Source organism: Cyanistes caeruleus, chromosome 9, assembly GCF_971803275.1.
Source record: "Cyanistes caeruleus chromosome 9, bCyaCae1.hap1.1, whole genome shotgun sequence".
Taxonomy (NCBI): domain Eukaryota; kingdom Metazoa; phylum Chordata; class Aves; order Passeriformes; family Paridae; genus Cyanistes; species Cyanistes caeruleus.
Genome location: NC_141709.1, coordinates 6,235,603 through 6,261,257, shown reverse-complemented (window position 1 = coordinate 6,261,257; position 25,655 = coordinate 6,235,603). Strand labels below are relative to the sequence as shown.

At 43.7% G+C, this 25,655-nt stretch overlaps 1 protein-coding gene and 1 long non-coding RNA gene across 2 annotated transcripts in view; both read left to right on the top strand.

Annotated features, from left to right (window-relative positions):
* The first annotated feature begins 380 nt into the window (after positions 1–380).
* The window catches only part of NIBAN1 (niban apoptosis regulator 1), a 56,024-nt gene continuing 30,749 nt past the window's right edge, over positions 381–25,655 (top strand). The window contains exon 1 of the mRNA XM_023931613.2: positions 381–535. Coding sequence (XP_023787381.2) covers positions 481–535 — 55 coding nt within the window. The 5' untranslated portion in view covers positions 381–480. The remainder of the gene's footprint in view (positions 536–25,655) is intronic.
* Positions 18,161–19,239, top strand: LOC147651469 (uncharacterized). The gene is made up of 3 exons (XR_015274065.1): positions 18,161–18,218; positions 18,493–18,575; positions 19,136–19,239. It is a non-coding gene; the product is annotated as an uncharacterized LOC147651469 (long non-coding RNA).

Below are 25,655 nucleotides of genomic sequence, written 5' to 3'. Positions count from 1 at the left end.
CGGGGCCCGGGGCCCGGCCGGGGGGCAGGGGAGGGCCGGGGGGCCGGGCAGGGCCGGGCAGGGCCGGGCGGCAGGGCCGGGGGGCAGGGCCGGGGGCAGGGCCGGGGCCCGGGGCCCGGGGCCCGGCCGGGGGGCAGGGGAGGGCCGGGGGGCCGGGCAGGGCCGGGCAGGGCCGGGCAGGGCCGGGCGGCAGGGCCGGGGGGCAGGGCCGGGGGCAGGGCCGGGGCCCGGGGCCCGGCCGGGGGGCAGGGGAGGGCCGGGGGGCCGGGCAGGGCCGGGCAGGGCCGGGCGGCAGGGCCGGGGGGCAGGGCCGGGGGCAGGGCCGGGGCCCGGGGCCCGGGGCCCGGGGCCCGGCCGGGGGGCAGGGGAGGGCCGGGGGGCCGGGCAGGGCCGGGCTCCGGGGCGGTGCCAGCGGAGGAAGTGGCGGGAGCGGTCCGGGCTCGGCGGGGCCACGGTGCTCCCGGAGCTCCGCACCGAGACATGGGCGCCTCTGCCTCCTCGCCGCTGGACGACAGCAAGTGCGCCTACATCCGAGGTACGGGGCTGGGGGACCGCCGGCAGCGCTCCGGGTACCCCGGGGCTGGGGGAAAGCCGCCGGCAGCGCTCCGGGAGCACCGCGCATCCCTCGCAGTGCTCGGCAGCCGGCGGAACAGCGCGGGTTGAGCTGATTCTCAGCGTCCGATGGAGTTTGGAGCACTTTCTTAAGGGCGATGCTTTAGAAGTTCCCACTGAGGGAGTTACATTAGACGGTGAAACTTGAATGTGGAGCGCTGCGGCTGAGTCTGCCCGTGTGACAGATCTCTGTTCTACAGACCCGGCAGCTTCTGAGGCGCCGGGCTTTGCCAGTGGGAATCCGACCAGCAGCATATGGGCTGATGCTTTGAAAGGCCCGTTGGGGGCAGTGGCAACGCTGCTTGGTGGGTACCGAGGTAAAAAAATTGGGTACCTTACACAGTCTGACTGTGTAAGGGCAGTTCTTTCTCCTATTAAAATGTTAGGAGAGAGAGGGCAAACAAACAAACAAATAAGGCTTTAAATTATGTCTATTGCTATTAAACTATGAAGGAAAAGAGTGTAATTCTGAGGTTTAGGGAGTCTTTTTGTTAGAGTAGTTCAGTATGAAACACAGCTTACTCTTACCTCTACCGCTTATCACTCAGCAGGTAGAGTATTTGCAAAGCAAATTGTAAGGCTGAAGATTTACAAGTGGGATAAAAGCTTGCATGAGAAAAGGAAGTCCAGTTCTAGCACTTGATGTATGATGCATGCAGAGCCTGTGAGAGCCCTCTCTCTTGTGGGCTGGGAGATCAAACTCTGTGCTGAGGATTTGGGCCGGAGGGGGGCTCCTGGGTGGTGCCCACAACCCAGCTTGTCCTTGGATTTTTTTGCTTTGGGATTTTCTTTGTGGTGCAGAGGGAGTTCAAACATTGAGCCCCTCCTCTGTTAGTCATCCTTTGAAATCACAATGGGTCTTTCAAGAGGTTCCCGTATTGGGAAGGATGTCCAGTTATTAAATTTTACCCAAAAAGCATTCAGCAGAGCTACTGGCCTCACATGCTGAGATTTTTCGACAGTGTCCTGTCAGTACTGTCAGTTTTTCTTGCCCCGTTGAGGGTGGTTTCAAGTCCTGTCAGAGCCATGAGGGTGCAGTCCCCATGGATTTCTGTTTTTCATTACATTCATCCCTACGCTGCAGCCAAAATTGCATTTTCACAGTTCAGCATTTCAAGTTTCTGGTCCCTGAGTTGTGAGCACCTGAAAAGTTTGATGTGTATTTACTGGGAAAAAAAAACAACAACAACAAAAAAACAACTTAGGAAATTCAGAGAGTTTATTGGTTTAGGGGAAATCACGTAGATCCTTGCCCTGGATATCGTCTAGAATTAGAACTGGGAGCTAATGCCGAAAGGTTGGGAAATCCCTATCTGTGAAGTAGGGCTGGATGTGTGCGTCTGAGACTTGCCTGCAGCTCACAGGGAGGGGTACCTTGGTCATGCTGAGTGCTCTGCAGTGCTCCAGACACAGCTCTTTTTTGCCCTTAGCATCTTTGCATAGGCAAGAGGCAGAGGGAAGACATTATGGAAGAAAGAATTAAAATCCTGTGCTCATCCCCTGGCTTATGTTTGCTGTTCGTGCTTGTGAGGATCCCCCACTTGATGCTCCTGCTTGGAAAAATAATTAATGAGGCACTTTATACAGAGACTGCCTGTGAATTAGCACTTCTGAGGAAGAAAAATAATTGTGAAGAGCATCCTAAATGGAAACAGAGTGCGATTGAGCCAGCTCACCAAACCTATTGCTGATGTTAGGCTGGAGTCTGCCAAAGTCAGGCCTTGCCTGTGTGTCTTACACACCTGGGTGTGATTTATTTGCAGAGGAGTTCTGTGTTGAACTCCCCTCATTCCAAGAGGGACCATGTGGAAGCACTGAGTCTGTAGCTTGAATAAGCAGTACATTTTTTAGCTGGCTTTGTGAAGCTGAGGTGGGTTATTCTAGTGGGATGTCAGCTTTTGGGGTTCTTTTTCTCCACAGGTGTTGCAGGGGTGTCCTCAGTAAAAAGGAAAGGGAAGGACTTGCTTTTTGTCAGCAGAATTGTCAGTCCATAGGTGCTGGAATGGGACAGCACTGGTGAGGGAGGGAGATGGGGAGACAGAAAGCCAAAGGAGCCTGAAACACTCTACAAACTTCGTGCATTTTGGGATGCTCCCTCATATTGGCCCAAATACCAGTAGCCTCAAGACAGGAAATCCTGAGTATTACTTCAAATGAGAGCTTGGTGTAGTTCATAGTTGTTTTCATGATGGTGTAATTGAATTTCTTGTTGCTGTTATGATAATTTAATTAGCCTGAAATTAAATAGATTGTAAAGTCTTGTAGTTTACTTAGACAATATTTAAGCTAAAGCACAATGTAATGAATGGAAATGAGGGACTGAGCATTAAAGGCAGCACATGTCCTGTGCAGGGCAGGAGTTGGACTTGATGATTCTTGTGGATCTTTTCCAACTCTGGATATTCCACAACTCCATGTTACCAGTTCTACACCAACACAGGTACAGTTCTACAGGTTTTATGACTTCTGAAAGTCTGTCTGCTCACATTGATTGTGGGATGAGAGGAGAATCAAATGAGGACAAGAATTATGTGAGATGTAAAATTATGTTGAAAATATGCAAACCCAGTCAAACAGGTGCCTCTATAACCCCTCAAGAACCTGCCCTCAGCATGGGCACCCCTGGGTAGAGCCTGGGAGATGCTTTGTTGTCTGTGGTTTCTCATGGATGAGTGGGGGTGAGCCTTGTCAGACCAGATGAAGAAATAAATCCCAGAGAAAACCAGGAAGGCATCCCACACAGTGTCTTGGTTACTGAATGCAAAGCCTGGGATTTTCACCTTAAATTGCTTTCAGCTTCCATGCTCTTAAGGAAAATGTGGTAGGACTGAAACAGCCAACTTGCAAAGCTGTGTATTGTTGTACATAGGGCAATACTTGGGCAATATCACAACCTGAAAGTCAGCAAATGTAATTATTTACCTGGTAATGTGCATCCCCTGCCGCAAACAATGCCTAAGAAGAGAATGGACAATGCCAGTGTGTGATTTTCTGGGTGGCCTTTACTAGGAAATTGAGGCTGTGTTTGAAACTGCAAGGGCAGGGATCTTCCTTGTGAAGTTTGAATCAACTTTCTGAACACTTATTTGGGGATGAAAATGCTTTGCAAAACAATTTTTACACTCAGAAAAATCTCTGTATAAATCTCATGTAGTTACATTTTGCAAGCCATCACAACACCTTTTGTCTATGTTGAGTAGAAATTAATGAAAATTGGTCATTGGAGGATGAAATAATGAATAAACTGTCAAGACTTGATATTCCTACTCCTACCTGAATGGAATGAATGTCATAGTGAAATAATGAAAAAATAAGTGATCAGTGTGATCAGTGGGGACAGTTTGTGTCCTTTGGGAGAAGGTGTGTGGAGGATACTTAGGGGGAAGTGGGAGAAAGCCAAACCATGTGCACTGCAGCATTACTTGTCTGAAAACCTTAGCAATTTCCAAGGTGTCTTTCTGTGTTGTGCAGCACAAGCCTGTTTTTCTAACCAGACCTGTGGAAAAATACATTTTTCCACCTATTTAAATCCATAAAATATTTTAAATACACACACATTGTAAGCAGTAAAATGATTTAAAGCAATCCAAAATGAAAATAAAATTTTATAGTAATTCCTCTAGGTTTTGGATTTAGGCCTTGAAAAAGATGACTTGTGGCAGAGATAATCCGGCTTTGTGGGGTTTTGGTGGGACTACATGGAGATTATTTGGGATGTGAGTGAAAGTGAGTTTAAAACATGGCAATAATAATGAGACAGGGAGTTGGTCATGTGAAGAGTTTATTAAAAAAATTTGTGCTCTCAATTTGATGAGGCATGGGCTAAACTGATGATGGGAGTTGTTTGTTGGGTGAATTGTCTAATGATGCTTAAGGAGGGCTACACCCAAAGGGGAGCAGTCCAGGCAGTAGTGGGGAGTTTCAGGCTCAGGGTACAATTGTGAAATTCAGGAATCAGCTGAAAGTGCCTGCTAAAGCAGCTTAGTGGTATGTCCTGAGATATTGTGCTGGAGGTATCATCATTGCTGATGGAAAGTGTTGCTTAATGTCCCTACTAGCAGACAAGAAACAATCAAGGATGAGGATCTTATAGCAGGCAAAGATGGAAATGCCCCTTAAAGTCTTGATTATTTTCCACTTCTACAATCTCAGCAGCAGAAGTAGTAGACAACCAAGCTCTGCTTTGTCATGTGTCATGTGTCTGGACTAATTTTTTTTAAATTTGAAGAAGTGGAAAGATTTCAAGCATCTCACACCAGTAATTTCAACAGGTGCATCTCCAAAAAGTTCAGCATATGAAAAATTTACTTCTCTGAAGGTTGTTTTTTCTTAAAGATACTTGGTATGCTTGACCATATCCTGGCTACCCATTTCTATAAACAGACATCTGTCCAGAGGATGAGGCTTTGTATTCATTTGCTTTGGATTTGTTTGTTTAAATGCAGTTTCTTCCTTCCCTTCTTTTCCATCTCTTTCCTCTCCAGGCTGGTGGGATCCCCCAGTGCAGGGCATAGTGGCTGTGACCCTGCAGCACCCAGGATGCACCCTGTGGATTTCCTCATTGTTCAGGAAGTTTTTCCAGGCAGACCTTCCAGACATTGTTCTTTTGAAGTGACAGTGAAAGCTATTACTTAATGTCTGTAAGAAACTTCTTCCTAGCCATTTGTTTTACTTAGGAATTTCAGTGCAGTGTTAATTAAGTCAGAATTTTGCACAACGATTGCACGCTGTAGGTGTGTTCCTACAAGATGTAGCGTACTTGAAAAAACAGAGAGACTTCTATTCTGGCCCATTTTAGAAACTTTATCCTTTACTTAAAAGACAAGATAGGAAATGGGTCATTAGCTTTCCAGGAAACTAGCTGAATAAATTCCAGCAGTGGTACAGAGATGAGTCCCACTGACTCAGAGGGACAGAACCCAAGCGCCTGATACAGCTCTGGAGTGAAAGTCTCAGTCAGTGTGCACAGGAGGAGTGCAGTGGCAGGAGGAGTGCTGCAGAATGGAAGAATGACTTGGAATTAATTGTGGAAAAGCTGGCCTTTTCTTGGACAGGCACTCAGACTGGATGTTGGATTTTCTGCTTTAAACTGTCATTTATCCTTCTGGTTTTAATTTGGTGTGTGACTGCAAGTACAGCATGGTTCTGTACAAGTCTTGCTGCACTCCCTGCCTTTGCTTCCAGCCTGTTCCAAGCTGGGTTGTTTTGTGTTCCAGAAATTCTCTCTTCATTTTCTGTAGGTGAGCATGGCTGTGGCATCATGCAGAGCAGGAGTACCCCATCCCAGCCAAGTTGCACAGGGCCTGGGGCAACTTCCTGGTCTAGTGGAAGGTGTCCCTGCTCCTGGCAGGGGGTGGAGTGAGATGGGCTTTAAGGTCATTCTAACCAAATTCTACAAGTGTGGGGTCTCTCTGGACTTCACAGCATCTAGTTTGTTGCTCTTAGAGGCTGCTTTTCCTTTTCACCTGGTGTGGTTTATGGTAAAAGCTGATCTGATTTATCTGCAACTCCCAAAATCTAAGGAAGAGGCAGAATAATATTTTCATTCAGAAGCATGTATTAAATCCAGAATTCACAATAGTACCATCTAGTCCAATCCAAATAGGGATAAATACTCACGGAAGGAAGAAGTGAAGTAAAGCCCACAGGAAATTCAGATTTCAATAAGCATGTAAGATTCTATTATATGCACCTTGCAAAGTTTCCAAGTTCTTGAAGACTGTAAGAAATGAGATTTTTAAAGGAAAATCCTTTTGGATTTACTTTTTTTCTGAGACATTTTTGTTTTAGTGCTCAGAGAGATTGTTGCTTTTGGAGCCATTACCAGCTTCTTATCCCGTAATTTTGATAAATGGTACTTGCCAGTGCTGCAAAGGAGAGGAAGCTTCTCTTTGGGTTTTATGGCCTTTAATTCAAGGGTCCAAGTGCTTTTTCTTACCTTTCGACTGAATGCGAGCAAAAGGCATCCAGGGATGCGATTGATGAAAAAGGTATTTGCCACGCACATGAACAGAATTTACTGTCCTTGGTAACTTTCAGATTCAGCTTTGGGAGACTAAGGTAGGATATACCTTAGATTCCCTGTTCTGTTTGCATTGCTCAAATAGTCCATTATTCTCTCACAAGCTCCATGAGCAATTGTGGAAGTTTCCAGCCATGTTATCTTGCAACAGGCATGGTCAAGATTTCCCTATCAAAGCAGGAGATTAAATTTTTCAGTTTTCCTTTGTTAGTTTATCAGTAGAAGTATTTTGTGTAATCACACCCCATTTACCCTCTGTATATGGCTTGAGGTTTTCCTAAACCCAGAAATCCCAGTTACCCAATTTGTGTCCCAGAACTGTGTTAGGCTCCATGCCTGTTTCAGCAGGATCAAGCCCCTACACCAAAGCAACCCATACAAGAACTACCCCTAAAGATGATGTGCTGCATCTCATTGGGTCTAAAAAATGAAAGGTGGCTTTTCTCTGGTCTGTTTTTGGGTAGTGTGAGGGAAGGAAAACCACAGGATTGTAGGGGAAGGCATGAGGCATTTTTCATACTTTTCTTGTCACTGTAGAAGAAACTACATACAGTGTTGAATTAGGCACAGGCATCAGTGGAAAGAATATCTCAATAGAAAAAGTGAGAAACAGCTTCATCCTTGCCCCAAATCTGTAGTTGAGAGACACACTTTAAGTGTGCTGTGCCTTTGTACTTGATATTTTCCAAAATACTGAATACTGGAAATTCTTAAATTAGTGCAGTTTGGCCACAAATTGTAAGACAGTATTTGCATCTGACAGACATTTTATTACTATGAAAGGGAGAAAAAGCAAGCTCTGAGATGATGACAGCATCTTTGTTGGTGGTGCCTTTGGGCAGTGGCAGCTGCAGAGTCAGTGTCTAGGTGGGGAAGGATGATATTCATAAGGAATGTGCTTTTAAAGTACAGCTTTTTCTTTTGCATGGAATAACCACACTGTTCTCTTCACACTTATAGAACAATTAAAAGTTGTTTCAAGTTTTTGAACATACTTGCAAGCATTTTACTTGCTTTTGCAGTTAAAGGACAGTGATGAAACAAGGCCAACTCTTATATCAAAGCAAGATTAAAGCTTGTGCAAATGGCTCAAACTTCTGTGAAGAAAGGGTTCACCTGCCTAGGTCTCCTAAAATCTTTGTCCTGTGTCTTTCTAGTAGTCTTATATATATTAAAACTTTAAAAATATTTGCTGCTGATTCTACACTGAGAATTATTTTGCTATGGATAACCTAATATTTTAGTGACTTTGTTTCTCTAATTATTTAATTAAGTGTTATATCTTGAATTTATAAGCCTTTAATTTTCATGCTTCTGTGATATTTATTAATAGGTCTGACCAAGTAGTTGCTCTTACACTTTGGCTAGTATTGAAGCTTTAAGCCAAAATATTTAGGTCATTGTAGTACTACCAAAGTTGTTGTGTAGTTATTGCAACTTTTTTTATTGCATGTTTTTTAAAGCTAGGGAGTTGTCTTAGCTGCAGTGCAGGAAGCAGAAAACAAAAGCGAGGCTCTTGGGCTCTTCTGAATACACAGAAGCAGTAAAAAGTTAAAAGCAGTATACTTTTCAAAAGTATGTAGATTTTGTACTGTTGAAATTCTTTTAGGAAACGAGTGAGGAGTAGTTACTTTCTAGAGTAAATATATTAAGCTGAAACTAATGATTCAAGTGACCTTTTGGGTGCTGCTTGTGGTGAGATTGATTCTAAGCCTGTAGTTGTGCCATGCCCTGCACCCCGTGGTTCCCGAGGAGTAGGCAGTGCCAGGGATGACACACATGTTGTTGCATAACACAGTCAGTGCTTTTGTGCACTCCCTGTTGGGTGCCCAGCAGCCCAGTGTCTCCAGGTGGTTTTTGGGGTGTGAACAGGGGAGGCACCACTGCAGCCGTCGGAGCGCTGGATGGGTGCTGCTGCAGGTGCCTGGTCACACTCCGGGGGCTCAGAGGGACCTGGGCTGTGCCACCCTTGGGCTGGAGCAGCGTGTGCTGCTGTAGGACCCCCTCAAGCCAAGCTGCTCCAGGGCTATCACAGTGGCAGCCATGGGATGCAGCAGCTCCACTCCTCCGTGGAAGAGCAGCAGGTTTTTGGCTTGCTGCCTACTTTCTGTACCTTCTCAGGGGCAAACCATGATCTGTCCTCCAGAAGGAGTTCTGCTTTGGAGCTTTTTGCAAAGTGAATGTGTCAGCTGATCTCCAGGTTGGGCTTTTTACATGTCACTGCTTAAAGAGTGAGAATAGAGCATCCTCCCGTTAGCGGTTTCTGCCAAAAAAAGCCACCCTCGGCAGTGCCTGGCAGTTTGTGGGCTCTCCCCAACACCACCAGCACCAGCGATGCCTTCTCAAACCACATAGAGCTTGTAAAGAGATCTTTGGTAATGCTATAAGACAATCTGTTCACAGCTCCCCAAAACGCTGGTGTTTTTCCAGGTTCATTCCATGTAGTGCTTCTAGGGTCAGGACATGTTTTGGGTGTGGCTCTCATGCATTGCAACAGGTAACCTGCAGAAAAGGTCATTTACACCTCAGTTCCATGTGAGCTTTTGTATGGGGGATGTGTAGGTCCTCACAAGGAGTGTGGCACAGACATCATAAGGTAATGCTTGTTCCTAATTCTTTACTGTGTAAGCAGGCAAAGCTAAAGCAGAAGTCCAGGGAACTGAAGACATGGGGTCAGGTTGTGGCAGGATCAGGAGCAGCCTGTGCCAACCCTTGGGGCAGGGACAGCCCCTGCAGCAACTCCTGCACCCTGCTGATGGATCCCAGCGGGCAGAGTCAATGACTGACACTTGTGCTGGGGACCAGCTGGACCCTTAAGCACCCAGGACTGTGGAATCATAGAATCATGGAATGGTTTGCGTGGGAGTGGAGTTTAGAGTCCATCCAGTGCCAGCCCCTGTAATGGACAGGGACACTTCCCACTATCCCAGGTTGCTCCAAGCCCTGTCCAGCCTGGACTGGGACACTTCCAGGGATGGGGCAGCCAGAGCTTATCTGGGCACCGTGTGTCAGGGCCTCCCCACCCTCACAAGGAAGAATTTCTTCCCAATATCCCATCTAATGCCACCCTCTGGCAGTTTAAAATCACTCCTTCTTGTTCTGGCACTATCTGCCATGCCCTTCATTTTTTATAAGGCCCTCTAAAGTTCTGAAAGGCTTCAACAGGGTCTCCCTGAAGCCTTCTCTTCTCCAGGCTGAACAATCCCAGCTCTCTCAGCCTGTTACTAAATGCTTTCACATCCAACCTTAGAAAAAAATACCTACAGCTTTTGTATGTTATAAAACCATCTGGGGTTTCCCCTAGAGGTTTATTTCTGTGCGAGGGGAGCTGTAGGTTCTGCAGGGCTCAGATGCCACCTCTAGCCATGCATACCAGGTCCCTGCTCGTTTCCTGGGATAGCCCATTTACTACTGATTTTTGGTTCCTTGTGGTTGTGACCTCAGCTAAAAAAATTACCCTTATGTGCAGTATCTGGAAATTTGCTGTCTGCCAAAGAGCTTTTCCTTGCTCTTTTCAGAGATACGTGGGCATTTCTGCTTCAAATTTACAGAAGATGCCAGCGCCATCCTGCCACTCAGTATCCATCCTGCTCAAACCCTCTCATGTCCTGTCTCAGGAAGGCATTTCTAAAGTTTTATGTGGTATTTCCCTTCCTCTGCATGAAACCACAGTTGCTGTTTGTGCTGTGATTCTCTGCAGGGCATCATTGTGACACTGGTAACTAGAGACACCAGTCTTGGAGCAGGATTTGGGATGTTAAATACCTTGGTGAACATTGTCTAAAGACCAGTTTGCTTTTACTGAGCATGATACGGAGGATCTTTATGTATTTTCACTTGATATTCCAATATTGCAGTGGTCACACTATAGGAAAGGCAAGTTTTCATCATCCCCAGGCAAAGGGTCTGTGCAAACAGGGTCTGTGCAAAAGAAAGGACAAAAAGGCTTTTTTGCTCTTTAAGGATATTCTGTAAAGTAATATCACTGTATATCTGTAAAGTAATTTAGTCTGCCAGACGCTTTCCTGTGTTTTCAGTTGCAGATGCAGTTGCTTCAGCTGTCCAGACTGAAGCTTTCATGATAAGCATCTGCCTCAATTGCCATTTTGTGAAAACTGCAGCTAAAATGGATGAGTGTTTTTGTGCTATGGGGTTTTTGTTTGTTTTTTGGAGGTTTTGGGAGGGAGAAGGGTTTGGGGAATATTTTTTTGTGAATTAATCTATAGAAATCAGGCTTTCCTCTCTTTGGGCATTCTTTGAGCAGCTCAGGCAGGTTGTATAAGGGAAACTGGAGGTGAGTGGGAAAGGAGGTTTCCATCCACTACCCATGTTCTCCTGCTGGACTAAACCCTGTTGTTTCCATGTTTGCCCTCTGTGCAGGCTAAAAAAAGCTGCAAAGCCCACGGCTACCAGCAGCTGTTCACTGGCGTGGGCAAAGCAAACACGACTTTGTACCTTATAGGCTTTAGTGTGAGTGGAAAATGTGAATCTGAAGCTCTGAACTCATTGTTGATGCTTGAAGACCAGGGTACAAAGGCTTATCTTTGGTGTGTTTTTCTACTGCTTCATTCAGTAGGAAGTCCCAGATTGATTGCTTGAATTTTTTTTCTTTCATTCTGAGATTTCCTGTACACCTGCCAAGCTACAAAACAATGTGCAATAATTGCCTAGCTGATCTTGCTGCTGTTTGATTTCATGCACAAAGAGTTATGACAGGCTGATAATTTGGGGTTTGAAAAACCTGATGCCTGATTTTCTTGGGAACTGACGATTTTGATGTTCTCCCCAAATTTCCAGCCAGGCCCTTGCTGTGCTCAGGCACTCAGCACTTCACTTCTTTAAATCAAGAAGAAAAAGAAGGTGGCAGAAGCCATGTGTGTGTTTCTCCTTTAAGTTATGTATGTTTTGTCCAGCTTGACATTCTGCAGAAGGCATAGATCTGGTTCTCTGGAGTGGTATTTACCAGCTTTTAAATATAAATCAAGTTCCTGCTATTTCCAACTCACTATGCCACAAACTTTCAGAGCTCTGCAATGTATGGGATAGATACCATATGAGGTTGATTAGAAGGTTGATTGATGGTATTTTTAGGTGTGATTGTAAAGGAAAGTAACTTTAATTACTGCTGCTTGCAGTCCATCTGTCTTTGTTCTGAGCCCAGAAGTAGCAGCAGAATTACTGACACAAGGAGTGTGTGATGGTTTGTGAGTATGGTTGAGGAAGGGATGTCAAGGCTTAATCTGATGTGTCTGCAAGGAGGAGCCCCCAAATGTTCCAGATTGTCAGCTGATCAAAGCTGATCGTGACTTTTGTGGTGCTTTTGGAGGAGCAAAGGTCAGTCATAGAGTTACTCGGATTGGAAGGGATCTTTAAAGCTTGTCTTGTTCCAGCCACTTGCCATGGACAGGGATGCCTTCTACTGTTCCACGTTGTTCCAAGCTCTGTCCAGCCTGGCCTTGGACACTTCCTCTGGAACAAAGCTGTCCTTTTGACAGGACAAGAGGAAATTACCTCAAGCTGTGCCAAGGGAGATTCAGCTTTAACATCATGGAAAGGGTGGTCAGGCATTGTCAGGGGCTGCCCAAGAAGGTTTGGAATCCCCATCCCTGGAGGTGTTCAAGGAAGGCCTAGATATGGCACTCACTGCTCTGGGCTGGTGACACTGTGAGGGTCAGGCACAGCTTGGACTCGATGGTCTGGGAGGGTTTTCCAACCCAGAGTTGAGTGATTCTAGTCTTCTGTGTTTACATGATGTCCTACCAAACCCAAGGGAAGCAGCAGGAAGAGTACCCAGAACAAAACTGAGGCTTTATTTGGTATGACACACACCTGAGGTCTGCAACAAAAGAAGCTTCTGGAGAAGACTTTGGAGACTGGGTTTGGTGTGTTCATGGTGATCCCTTAGGAGCTGTGGCCGTGTCATGGTGACATCAAAAACTGAGGCAGCACTGGGTTTGTTCGAGGAAGAAACTGAGTTCCGAGTGAATGAAGGAGGAAGGCCCCATCTGAACTCAGCACCAACTTCCCTTACAGGTGGAAAAAACACGAAGCAGCTCAGCATGCCCCATACCAAAATAGGGGTGACTAAAGCTGATACCACACTGGGACACAAAAGAGTTACCAGCATAAACAAACGTCCCACACAATGAGTTGCTTAGAGTGTAAAATACTACATGGTAATTTGAGCAAGAGCCTGTGGTTTCTTAGTTACTCATCTCTTGCTACATGGCTTTTCCTTTGCGTGCCTTAAATATTCAGGCAGCAGGAAGTGTGGTCAACTGAAAAGTTGCCCTTTCCACAGCACTTGGCGTTGGCAGGTGTTACTTTCATGATCATAAACCAAATTCACGCTTGCCTTAGGGGGTGCTCTTAAACCTGGATATCACTGAAGTGCTTGGGCTGAGCAGTGGAGGGAAGCATTGGCTGGGTTTGATTGTTACCATCTGCAAAAGAGTTGCTTTTAAATATAGTCCAGCCTCTGACAGCTGAGTGTCTGGAGTTCTGCTGTTGGATGGGATGACGGGCTGCCCCAAAACAGACTGAATTTGAGGATGCTGCACAGTGTTGAGTTTCTGTGGCAGTTGTGTTTGGTTGCCTTGGCTGAATCGGTGCCAGGGCTGTGAGTGTGCACAGCCTTTGGAGGATGTGGGAGCTGGATTTCAGATGGGGCCCACCTCTCTATTCAGAGATTTAACTCCCTTTGGATGATTAGAATGGTGACATCTGTGAAAAGTAACAGTCCCCCTTCCTTCCAGAATAAAGCTATGAGCTTTCCAGCTGTTGGCTAAGATGGGTTTTCCTGTTGAAAACTGACTCCTGACTCCTGAAGAAAGTCTAAAACAATATGATTATAGTAACTGAAAATATTTCTTTGTCAATTCTAGTTACAAATCCAAGTGTTTTGATTCATTGTTACTTTTTGTAGCAGCTGTTTGATTTCAAAAACCTTATGTAATCTTCTAGTGAAGTGCCCGCTACTGGTAAAATGCAATTTTGCTTATATTCTGTATTTTCTTTACCATATTGTGTGTGACTAATTTTCTTTCATCTTCACAGTCTCACAATTCCAGAACACACTCTTGCTTTCCTTCAGAAGTCCCATCATCCTGAATAATGCAAAGACAAGCCCATAATATTCATTCATGTGGTTCTTGTTTGCAACCACAGTAAAATGGATTGTGCCATATATTTGTCAGCTGACGCCATCCTATATTCATAAAATATGCTTGGGATCTTTTTTTACTTCTGAAGAGCTTAAAGATGAGATTATTAGACATCTCTCTGATGTGTAATTATTCTGGGCTAAATAATGTTAATCAGAATGTATGCAATTTATATACAGTAGACAAGCAAAGAAGAATGTATGTTTAAAAATGAATTTGCCAGAGGAGATTTGCAAAAAAGAGTGGATCTAATGCACTCAAGAGATTTCTGTTTTCTTTTAAATACCTTTTTTAAAAAACAAGCCATGTTTGCTCAGGAAAGTTTTACTTCTGTATCATGGGTGTGTCTTGACTACATTTCTGTGTTTTCTTTCAATTTCAAGATATGGTATTTTACAAATCAGAGGAACCCTCAGAGTTTAGGAGTTTAAAAAGCATGTCAGGGTACCTGCTCAGTCTGAAAGCCAGGGCTGCATGATTTCCTCTGACTTTGTTGGTGTTGCTTTGTACCAGGCATTCTTGAATAAGACCTGATGCTTTTGTGTTTCTCTCAGCAGGTTCTTCTTAAGCACACTAGGCAGATATTTTTAATACCCCAAACAAAAATGGTAATTTTTAGAACGTCAGTTGGCATTTAGAGCTTTGTCTTGGCTTTAGAGGTGCTGAGCACCCACCTGGCAACTGATGGTTGGTACCAGCTGTTCTGGAAACAGGAGGAGTTGCCTCACACTAGTGGCAGCATAAATAATTTTGAAAAATGCCTTTGAATTTTCAATGTGTGCATCTTCTTAGTGCCAGAGGTGCTTCTAAAGCAGAAATAATTACAACAGAAGGACCTGACCTCATTTCTTGTTCAAAAGGGGTTGTAAGAAGACTGCCATCTCCTGAACTGTGGATTTGTGGCTGTTGGCTAAGGCACATGTCCCTCAGAGGGATCTGCCTGCACGCAGAATTGGAAACCAGGATGTTATATTTCAGGCCTGTGTTTTGTTGTTCTGACCTCAGCATTTCTGAGACTGGCAAAGAAAAAGTCCTGACTCCATTTAAACCTGAATCTTTGGAACCTGAAGGCTCATCCTGACTGACTTGTTTGTGAAGCTTTGGTGCACTTTTGCTAGTAAATCTCAGAGTAGAGCAGAGACCATAAAGATGGCATTTTTTCAATGCTATGTGTTTTTTCACTGGAAATTATAAAAACCTCCTGAATCATATTGGTGGGTTTTGTGAATACACTTTTCCAGAATTCCTGGCTTGTTCTTGTTCTGTTATGCTTTTCACTGCTCTTTTCCTTAATGAAGAGCCTGCCTGTTTGTGTGAAGCTGCTGGGCTTATGTAAAACATGTGGTGAAACAGTTGGTGAAACGGTTGGCTCAGGGATGCTTGAAAGGGCAAACAGCAGAGAAAGTGTCTCAGGGTAGCGAAAAGTTCTGCTGTTGCATAAGTGCATAAGTAGTACACAGCCTGAGTAGCATCTCATTGGAAGGGATGATTGATTATATAGTAAAGGTCTTTGAGAGTAGTAATAAGGGATAAGTAATAAGTAATAAGTAATAAGTAATAAGTAATAAGTAATAAGGGATAGAAAAGTCTCTGAAAAGTTATGGATTCAGGAGCTTTTCAGGGTGTTTTGAAGCCCCACTGGATGCTGTTAAGTGAGAAAATAATTCATAAAAATTCAGGGCTCATCTTCAATTTCATCAGGCTGATGAAATCCCATCAACCCAAATGAAGATAGCAAATGGGTTTATGTGGTTTTCCCTGTATTTGTTTCTCAGAAAGCTCAGGCTGCCTTTGAGCCACTCTTGAAGAATGCAAACATGGCTTAAAATGTAGCTGTAGTGAGCAAATGCAGGCAGCCGTTGGAGGAATTCAGGTTTGGATGAGAATCAAAATGAGCATTGTTAGACAGGGGCTAAATATGCTTATAGTCACATTACTAGTGATTACTTCTGCATTCACAAAATGAAAATGTGATCTGATAGACATAAATTTGCCAAATAAAACCCTTAGCATATTGCATTCTTTAGGCTGCTTTTTTTCATAGTGCCATAAATAAAGCATTTTGCAAAACACAGAAAGATGAAGAGTTCAAGTTTTGATATAGACAAGTAAAACATACTCTTCTTCAGAAAGAGAGAATGTATCAGCATCCACAGTGGCAGGAGCACTGCCACTGCAATGGCAGGAGATTGGATTGATGGGGGGAACTTCATAGAGACCTCTGATGGAAGAGCTGGGACTTAGAAAACTGGAACTCCATAACCACTCATACAAAAGCAGGAGAGATGAAAGCAAGCTGTTAAGTGCACTGACTGAAGCACTGCCACCATGGATGTAAATCCAAGCTTTGAACATCTTCTGGTTGGTTTTGTGTAGCCACAGGTCTTGGTGTACAAGCAGGTCAGTTTGGTGTGTCTGTACAGAGAGGGCCCTGAAGGCCTCCAGAGGCATAGGGTCATTGAGAACCAGCAGGAGAGCTCTCACTGACCTATTTCCCAATAAATTCTCAGGAACAAATTTCCTCTTCTTAATAATAACCTGCCCAGCTGCCTTTATGAGCCCAGACCTCATGTGGTCCCACTGTACAAACACAGCACAGGGAGAAGGTGGTTTTGATTTGGTTTTTTCCTTTCAAGTCATGTTGTCACAAGCCCTTTTGAACGTGAAAGATAAATGGAGAGGAAATGAGGCAACTTAACTTCTTTTTCAAGAAGGAAGGAGCATTGAAATATTGGAGTGGAAGAGCTGAGCAGCCCAGGGGCCTCAAAAGCACAGCCTTAGTGAGAGGGACAATAACTGAGTGGAGCTTCTTCCCAGGAAGTCATCTTAGAAGTGCAGAAAACAAACACCAGTGGTAACAATTGTCCTCTCAGTGATGCTTTCATGAGTGTTTGAGGAACTGAAAGTGGTCCATGAGGAAGAAAAATAATGCACAGCACTTGGCATGACAGGTGACTGGATGGAACCCCTCTGAGCTGATTTTACTGAATAAAAGTGGACTTGGGTGAAACCAGCCCCATGGAGGAAACAAAGACGACTGGGACCTGCAGAGCTGTGTGTCACCACCTTCCTGTCACACCAAGTGACACTGTGGCTGTGCCTGTCTGGGAGCTGCAGTCAGACACTCCGTCAGGCTCTGGCCTTTCTCTGAGTTATGGTTAAAAATAGCAGCCTGAAAAAGAAAATAAATACTTTTGAACAGTGTGCCGGAACAAAGAGGTCTTAAACCCCCACATTTCTACAGGAGAGACTGTAAGAGGGTGCTCCTTTGTGTGTGTCCTCTGTGGCATTTACATAAAATTCTTTCTGAACACAGTTCTTTGTTTTCCCTTTTTCCTCAATTTCCCCATATCTATGCCCCTGTCACCTGGGAATATTTTTACCTCTGGGGATGTGGGTTGCTGGCACTGGTGGGATGTAGGAACAGCAAACCTGGGGAATGTAAAGGTAATCCTTCATCATTGATATTGCTGCAGCTGCAGAAAGTTTGGGGTTGTTTGGATTTTTACTTGACCTCTTTTCAGGATAAAATTTTGGGAATTATTCTCAGTTTAGTAGCAGAAGGTGTATTTTTATTAATAAGGTTCCAGCTTTAATTTAGAAGGAATTTCTTTTATTCTTTTACACTGCTTTGGAAATACTGGGATCTTGATTATGGCCTTGTTCAATGTTGAATGGGAGAAAAGAGGGGAAGGGAGGCCACTGTCAGATTTCCCATGTTGAGAAGCCCCAGGCAGATAGGGCCATCTCCCATGTTTGTCTTTTCCCATTTATTTTGTTTTCATTTGCCTCATTTTCTCTGCTTTTCCCCTTGAATTGTCCCTGGACAAGATTTAGTAGGGGCTTTTGGAGTGCCCCCTTAAGTTTCACAAGGGAAGAGGCCAATTCTGTTCCTTTTGCACCCATTTCACAGCTGACAGAGAGAAAAAGGCTGTGACCTATCCTGAAGTGGGACCTTGGGGCAGCAGCAGCTGCTATGGGAGAGTCGATTAGAGTAAGAGAACCAGACCAAGACTGAGGAGTGAGAGGAAATGTGGTCAAGGTCTCCCTTTCCAGCAGCATCAGTGCCAGCCCTTTCTTGAAGGAGCCTGGATCAGAGGGCTGATGCTCTGGTACCACTTCCCAGTGTTTCTGCACTAATTTGTATTATAAAGTTGATCGGTTGCATCACAGAGCTGTAGTTTCCTTGCCCCATCTGTAATAAGCACAGAAAAAACTGCCTTACACAGGGTTGGGTGAGCAGCTTTATGCAATAATTATACACTTATCTTCTAAATTCTACCTTAATTGATGCTTTTTAGCAGTGTGAAGAAACCTTTCCCACGGGATGAGGCAACAATGCTTCCTCCTGTCTCTCCTGCAGAGTGAAGAGTCTGGTGAAGAGTGTGGATTTCCTGAGGGCCATTACCATCCATGGAGAGGTGGAGAAGGGTTTGTTTGTGAAAGGGGAGACCTTCAGTTGCATGAGTATAGACCTTTTTAATGTTTGGCAGTATTCCTTGCAAAGGAATAAATACAATCCTTTTTTTAAATAAATTTATTTCTAAAGATTTAGCAAACATTTTTAGACCTATTATGTTATTTTTCTGAACGTGAAAACAGACTATCAGCAAGGAGAGTTTGTCTAGTTTGTCTTAGCTAAGGCTTTGAAGGATTAACCACAGTGTAGTGCTGTGGAACATTTTTGTCTTGTAGGTTGTGTCAGCCTTGAACAATTCCTGTGGTAGCATCTGCATGGCCAAGGCATGTCACATGCAAAGTCCACGTGACATCAGAAGGTGATCCCATTGCATCAACCTGCAGTGTTACAACAAAATATATAACAGATTAAGGAGATTTTACAAGTTTTGTAACAACAAAATACATAACAGATTAAAGAGATTTTATAAGCTTCACTCAAATTTCTAAGTTTCATAAAGTAAATTCTCCCATCCTCTGCCTAGTGGTTTGCTCTGACAACAATTACATTTTCCTGCAGTCATATTCCAATATTATAATGTGAAACTAGTGAGAGCCTGAACAAATGACTAAATATGCACTGCAAAGGAAAAATGCTTCAATTTTTGTTGTTTATGCTCAATGTAAAGTAGGAAGTCGTTTAAAAAAAAGTTAAAATTATTTGGAATGTGAATTGCATTTTACATAACCCTCTTCCTGCATTATAAAGTTTTATTAGAAGCATAATATAATATAATATAATATAATATAATATAATATAATATAATATATATATGTATAAATTTTTGTCCTTTTTAAAATAGGGGGAAGAGGAATAAAATCAATTATTGATTTTCACTAAGACTTTGCTCTTTGTTCCCCTCAAAATGCCCTTTCACAGTTGCTGCCAAACAGAGGACCAAGGCGAGGAGGTGTTGGCACAGGCAAAGCAAAACAGGTGAAACTGGAAAAAGGTCCCAGCTGGCAGAACTGTGAATGACATGGGTATGGCCTTAGGCCTCAAAAATCAAAATGGTGCTTATTGTTTGGGTTAAAATCTGTGCATTTACCCAGGTGTTGTTGTGGGGTTCAGAATGGCAAGAAGGGGCTCCTAGGCTGAAATTATTTCCTGTGATAAAATCAAGCAGCATGGTCATTACAGTAAATGTCCTTGCTTTGAGTCCTCAGTTTAGTTTAAAGATTAGTCTTGGTTTTACTCTTCTTGCACATAGGCTTAGCTGAAAATCCTTTGCAAATCATGGTGTTTACTAATTTTCAGTGTATACAGGAGCCAAAAGAGAAGCAAACACTTTAGAATTGATGAGGAAAATTGTAAGAAAAGAGGCTCCAATGTTACTATTATTCTCATTTTATTACTCCATTTTGTGGGGTTTGTGTTTGTTGAAGAGAAATGGAATAAAATCCTGCCATGAAATAATGGCCTTCTGGTACAGTGCTTAAAAAGTGATGACTTTGTGGGAAATATGGTACCCTGAGGAGTCCATCTGGGCTGATGGTGAAAGGAGTTGGAATAGTGAGGGAATAAAGGGAATTTGTGACTAAGGTAAGGAAAATGCAGCATGAATGAAGCCCCTCACAGAATGTGTGTGTACTCACAGCTTTGGCCAGTGTCGTGTACTCCCTGGAGTAATTTTGTGATAGAGCCATTTAGTGTGATATAGTATGGCAAAGTAATTAGGAAAAAACAAATTAGTAAAAATATCTCCCAGATCTGTATGAGCATATGCCAAGCATTGCATGGAGATAATATTTTGAAGGTGTGTGTGTGTCTATAAATATAAATATATATATTCAGAAAAAAGCTTCAACAATGTCATGAAAGTGGTTATTTCTGTTATCTGTGTCTTTTTGTTATTTTGTCTTGTGGATGGTTGGGCAGTGAGGTAACTGCCACCAGAAAGGGAGGGAAGGAGGAATACATCATCCTGATTTAAAGGGTGATGCAGCATTGGCTTACATTTTTGGAATGCTGTTTAAATGTTCCCAAGAAACGTTTTTGTGTGACCTCCCATGACACATAACATGATGCTGACATCTGGATTGGAGAAAGCTGCTCAAGACATGCCTGGTGTCTGTGTCCCTACGAGTAGCTCAACTTGTGGCTCAGGGAATTGAAAAAAACCACAAAATTTGAAAACCACTGACCTTCGCCAAATTTATTTACCACAGATCATCGTTTAGTTTCATGTGACCTCCCAGAAATTAGACTGGGTTCATTTGGTTATTAAATCTCAAGTCCTTCTGGTACTATGAAAGGTTATAAATTCTTGTCAGATCTTATTCTAGTTGAATCTGACCATGAGTAATTGTTTCTAGACAGAGTGTTGCTACTTCTAACCCCATTACCAAGAAAGGGTAGATTTCAGCAGCCTTTGAGATAAGCTTATCTGACACAGTGTTAATCAAACCCTTGGCTTGTTTCAGCCTGATTAACCACAAGCACTGGCCTCCATGTAATTCATGATTATTAGGATTTTTTAACTTGACAGAAGTGCAAAGGCAACTTGTGAAATCTTCCTTCTCCCATAAATAAGGACTGGACAGTGGGAGCAGGGGAAGGCAAAGCCAGCTGCAGGAACAAGTCTTTGTGTTTGACCCAAGTGCCACTCTGTGTTTGTGCAGGATCTGTGCTCTACTGTTTGTTCTTCATTTTTAGTAATCCAGCAGCATTCAGAATTAACTTAAACCAGAGCTGCCAGTACTGACATCTAGCTTTCAGGGCTTATGTAGAGCATCTGTAATTTCAGACATTTACCTCAATCAGAGTTGTGTTTTTCTTGGACTTGGGATGAAGTCGGTCCAGGAGCTGAACACTGGATTTCTTTTTTTAACTCATTCTTCTGCTACCTTGTTGGGCTATGAGAATAAGTCTGGGTGGATGGGTGGATGGATGGACAGTAGTAAAGCTCAGTTTGCATTAAGGCACACAGTATATATAGATTTACTGGTTTCTAGTTTATCATTTAAAAGCATGTCTCCAGTTGTGGGTTACATCCTGGCTTGTGAAGCACTGTGTGGGTATGATGAGCTGATCATTTTAGATTGTTTTCTGACAGCTTTGTTCATGGCCTGGTGGAGGAAATAAGAAAAAGTGATTTGTTCCTGCTCTGTCTCACTGCTTTACTTGTTCAAAGTGCTGGGTGTACTGACATTCAGCACACACAGTGCCTATTTCTTTTAGGTTTTATTTTGTCCAGGATTTGTTTTAATACAGCAAATCATGAACTTCTTTGACATTCATGTCCCCTGGGGCTTAAATGATGTAAGAAGATACATCAGCCCCCAGACCTCCAAAGAGATTCATATCACTGATTGTGGTATATTTGGAAAACCCTTTCCAAAAGGTGCTGAGTGCAGGCAACTGTGCTGTGAAGGGGAAGGATTCTAAGCATTTTCCTACTCTTGGAAGGGTCATCTTACTGCCAAACACCAATACTGGAGTGAAATAGCTTTTATGGCAAGTCCTTCCCTCTTTCCATTCTTAACTTCCAAATGGCTGAAGTTCTGGGAGTGTGAGCAATCACCCTCTTGTATGCCAGCCAAGAAGTTATTTTTTTTCTACCTTTTTTCCCCGAGTTTTCCTGACCTGTACCTGGACTGGCCACATGGCAACATGTTGTTGAAAACAGGGAGATAAGACAGGATGAGCTAGATAGCTGCACTGGGAGCTGGTGGCTAGACCAGCAGGAATTCATTCCTGGGAGAATTTGCTGAAGAGTGCCCTTGTTTGAAAAAGCTGTATGTCAGTTATTTCAATAAGAACAGTTAAACCCCCACTATGAAGTTGGGTATTCGAGGCCATTCTGTGAACCTGATGACCTGGAGTTAGATACAAGTGTCCAACATGGGTGACACAATTAAGAAGGTCAAAGGCAGGGGAAAAGCAAGGAAGAAAAAAAATTGGGCCGATTACTGATTTCCAGGGGGCAACAGGTAGTTGTTTCTTCTTTCTCCGTGTAGTGACATTTGTTTTTAGCCTTAAAAGGTGTCATAACTCATGCTAGAGTTTTGTGGTCATGTGCAGGGCAGTTCTGTGGAGTAGGAGGTGCAACATGAAGCATTAGCAAAGTTTATTCTGGAGCAGGATCTAAACTCTCAGCAAAGGAGGGAACAGACCCTTGCCTTGTTAATTTTACAGAAATCCTTCCATCTCCATCACAGTTGTCTTTTCCTGTTTAATTTTGGTTCATGGAATCCCAGAATATCCCAAGTTGGAAGCGTCCCACAGGGATCAATCACTGAGTCCAACTCCTGGCTCAGCACAGGTGCAGGAGGTTGCATGCAGGCTCCTCCTGGAGCTGATCAGACTCCTCATTCTCCTAGGATAAACATCCCAGCTGCTGAGATTCAGATCCCATTTATATGGGCTGGAGCTGTGCCACTGCAAGACCAGCCAAGTGGGAGCATTGGCTGTGCTCCATATAAACAGCTCTGACTAAGCCAGCCACACTAAATTTGGAAAAGAATTAGGGGAACTCATTTTTCAACAGCCCTGGAGTATTTTATCTCCAGTTTCCCCATGGTATCATTTCATGGGAAGAGTTTCTGTTACTCAGGACTGTTTCCATCACATTTATTTTCAGATAGCATATTTTTATTTTCTGTAAACTAAAAGAGTTTAAAGATCCATTGAGGAACAATGGATTAATGGTCTGTCTGCTTCACTTCCCACCTTCAGGTAGCACTGAAATTCAGTTCAGCTGAACCCTGCAAGGCCAGGTCCCCATGTGGTGCTACTCACAATTTCTTTAAATAAACTTTTCCTCTAAATTTAAGAGGGTGGAGTATTTTTAACGCAAAGCTCCTTTTCACCAAGTAGTGTGAAGACTGGAAGAAACAGCTAGAAACATTTGCCTCTTGATTAATGTTTTGGTTTGTCATAAATACAGCCTGCACATAAAAATTACATTATCAATGTCCTATTTCTGATGTATATGTTGTGAATTGCAGAGTTTCTTTCCCTTCAGTCATCGTGCTTTAAGCTGATCTAAGTAGTACTGATAGTGAAGAATGACACTTCTGAGGCCATTTAGCTTTAATTGAAAGACTTTGCCAAAATTACAGGTATTTCCTGTGATTGTTGAAAGCTTTACCTAACACCAGAATTTTAGTCTTTGTCCCACTTCCTCCACAAACTTTTTCTGCAGGATGCAGGCAGTAGTAAAGTGAGGTGCAGTGTCCCAGAGCCCTCTCTCACAGATTAAGCGCATGATGTGAGCTGGAAAAGAAAAAGCCACAGTGCAAAATAGGGGCAAACCCTGAGCAGGAAACTCCGCTGGGGCTGAGGCCAACAACATCCTACTGCTGGCTGGGACCAGGAGGAAAAAAAATGCTACAAAGGAGGTTTCGGGAAACTTTGTCCTTATTTGGAGTGTAAGTCTATGTCTCTGCCCAAAGCAGGCTAGTTTTTGTAGGGCTGGGATATTCTGCTTTAGCAGCACCATATTCTGCTATTATACCCAAGCACATCCTATAATCAGTATTAAAAATCCATCCTAAAACTGAAGATTTGGAGTCCAGATTGTCACCTGGACAATCAGGTCCTGTGGGTGCTGTCCCACAAGTAACTCTGTAAGCCTTTCATAAGTGGTGAATTAACTGCTTCTGACATCCCTCCAGTTGAGTGGGATGGCTGTGCCACCACTGAGCCAGCTCCTCCATGTGCCTGGAGAGGGCTCTAGGGCATCAGGTCTGTCTCCCAGGGCTGGTGTGGAACTGGAATGGGGCAGCAGTGGGGCAAAAGGGGCTTCCAGTTCAGTGGAAGGCAGTGATCACACTGGTGCTTATGAAGAAGGCTCCAGCTCACAACTCTGAGTTGGCACATGGGAGTGGCTGGAATGAAAGGTGGTGTTAGGAATGGAAGTGTTGGCATTGTCCCTGAACTTAGGGGATGTATCTTATTCTCCATCACACTGGAAATTCACCTGCAGAAGCAGAGGAGCTGGCATGTAGGTTTGTCTTCTCATGCACATCTGTGTTAAAAATTTGGGGAATAATTCATAGAATCCCACAATGGTTTGGGTTGGGAGGGTTATTCAAACCATCCAGTCCTATGCCCTGCCATGGGCAGTGACACCTTCCAGTAAACCAGACTGCTCCCCACCCCTGGCCTTGAACACTTCCATGAATTCCATTTCAGCAATGCTGTGTGACAGTCCTGTCTAGGAGTCCATATAAAGGAATTAAGAAGTCTTAGTTCAGGAATTACCATTTTTTTCTCATACAGAAAGTACAATGTTCTCCCACAAGCAGAACAAAATGAAATTTTGAAAGCATCGAAGTTGCTTGAGATGTGAAATTTCTCTGTTGTATGCTCATTGGCATGCAGCTCCCTAATACTAAGAAGAAAGGGATGCCTCCAGTATCCAGGATGTTTGGGATGCTCTCTAGATCATAGGCCAGGTTCTGGTTTTTGCATTGCTACAGACTCTTTGAGTCACGTTTATGCACATGCTGTTAACTTCACTTCCCTGTCTGTAAAGCACCATTATTTCTTTGGTAGGATTAATGAGTTGTTTGTAAATTGTTTTAAGATTCTCAGAAGTGAGACCTCAGTGTGTTTATTGCTGTTGCTGCTACCCGTAAGATCCTGATCACGGCAAGACAATACCAGATTAATGTTTATTGCAGCATGACTGAGGATATGTTTACATTAAAACAAATATGAGACTGTAGTGCCCAAGCCTAGAAAAATCTTTTGTAGAGCTTTGAGTCAGCTTTGGAATCTCAGTAAGTGACAAAATTGGCTCCTATGGCTGAACATTAGCCAGTGTCACTGGCTTTGAAAACTTTTTTTTTTTTTTAAAACTTTCACCCCTTGACCACACTCGGCTCTGGGGCAGTGTGTCCCAGGGAGAGGTAAAGATCATCTTTTCTTAGAGAAATGGAATTGGGAAATTCTTTGTTTGCTCTTAGAAGAAAAAGCAAAGTCCCAAACCCAGTGTTTTCCTGGACAATTTCCTTCTGAATGCATCTCCAAGGGTTTCCTGATCTTTTCAGCAAGTGGCCCTTGGTACACTCAGGAGGTGTTCTCATGGAATCATGGAATGATTTGGGTTAGATGGACCTTAAAGCCCAGTTCCACACCCTGCCCTGGATAGGAACACCTTCCCAACTATCCCAGGTTGCTCCGAGCCTGACCCAGCCTGGCCTTGGACACTTCCAGGGATCCAGGGGTAGCCACAGCTTCTCTGGGCAACCTGTACCAGGGCCTCCCCACCCTCACAGGGAACAATTCCTTCCCAATATCCAATCTAAAACTACTCTCTGTCAGTGGGAAGCCATTCCCCCTCGTCCTGACACTCCATCTCTTGTCCAGAGTTTCTCTAAATCTTTCTTGTGGGCTCCCTACAGGTACTGGAAGGTCAGTATTAGCTGACTCTGGAACTGCCTCTTCTCCA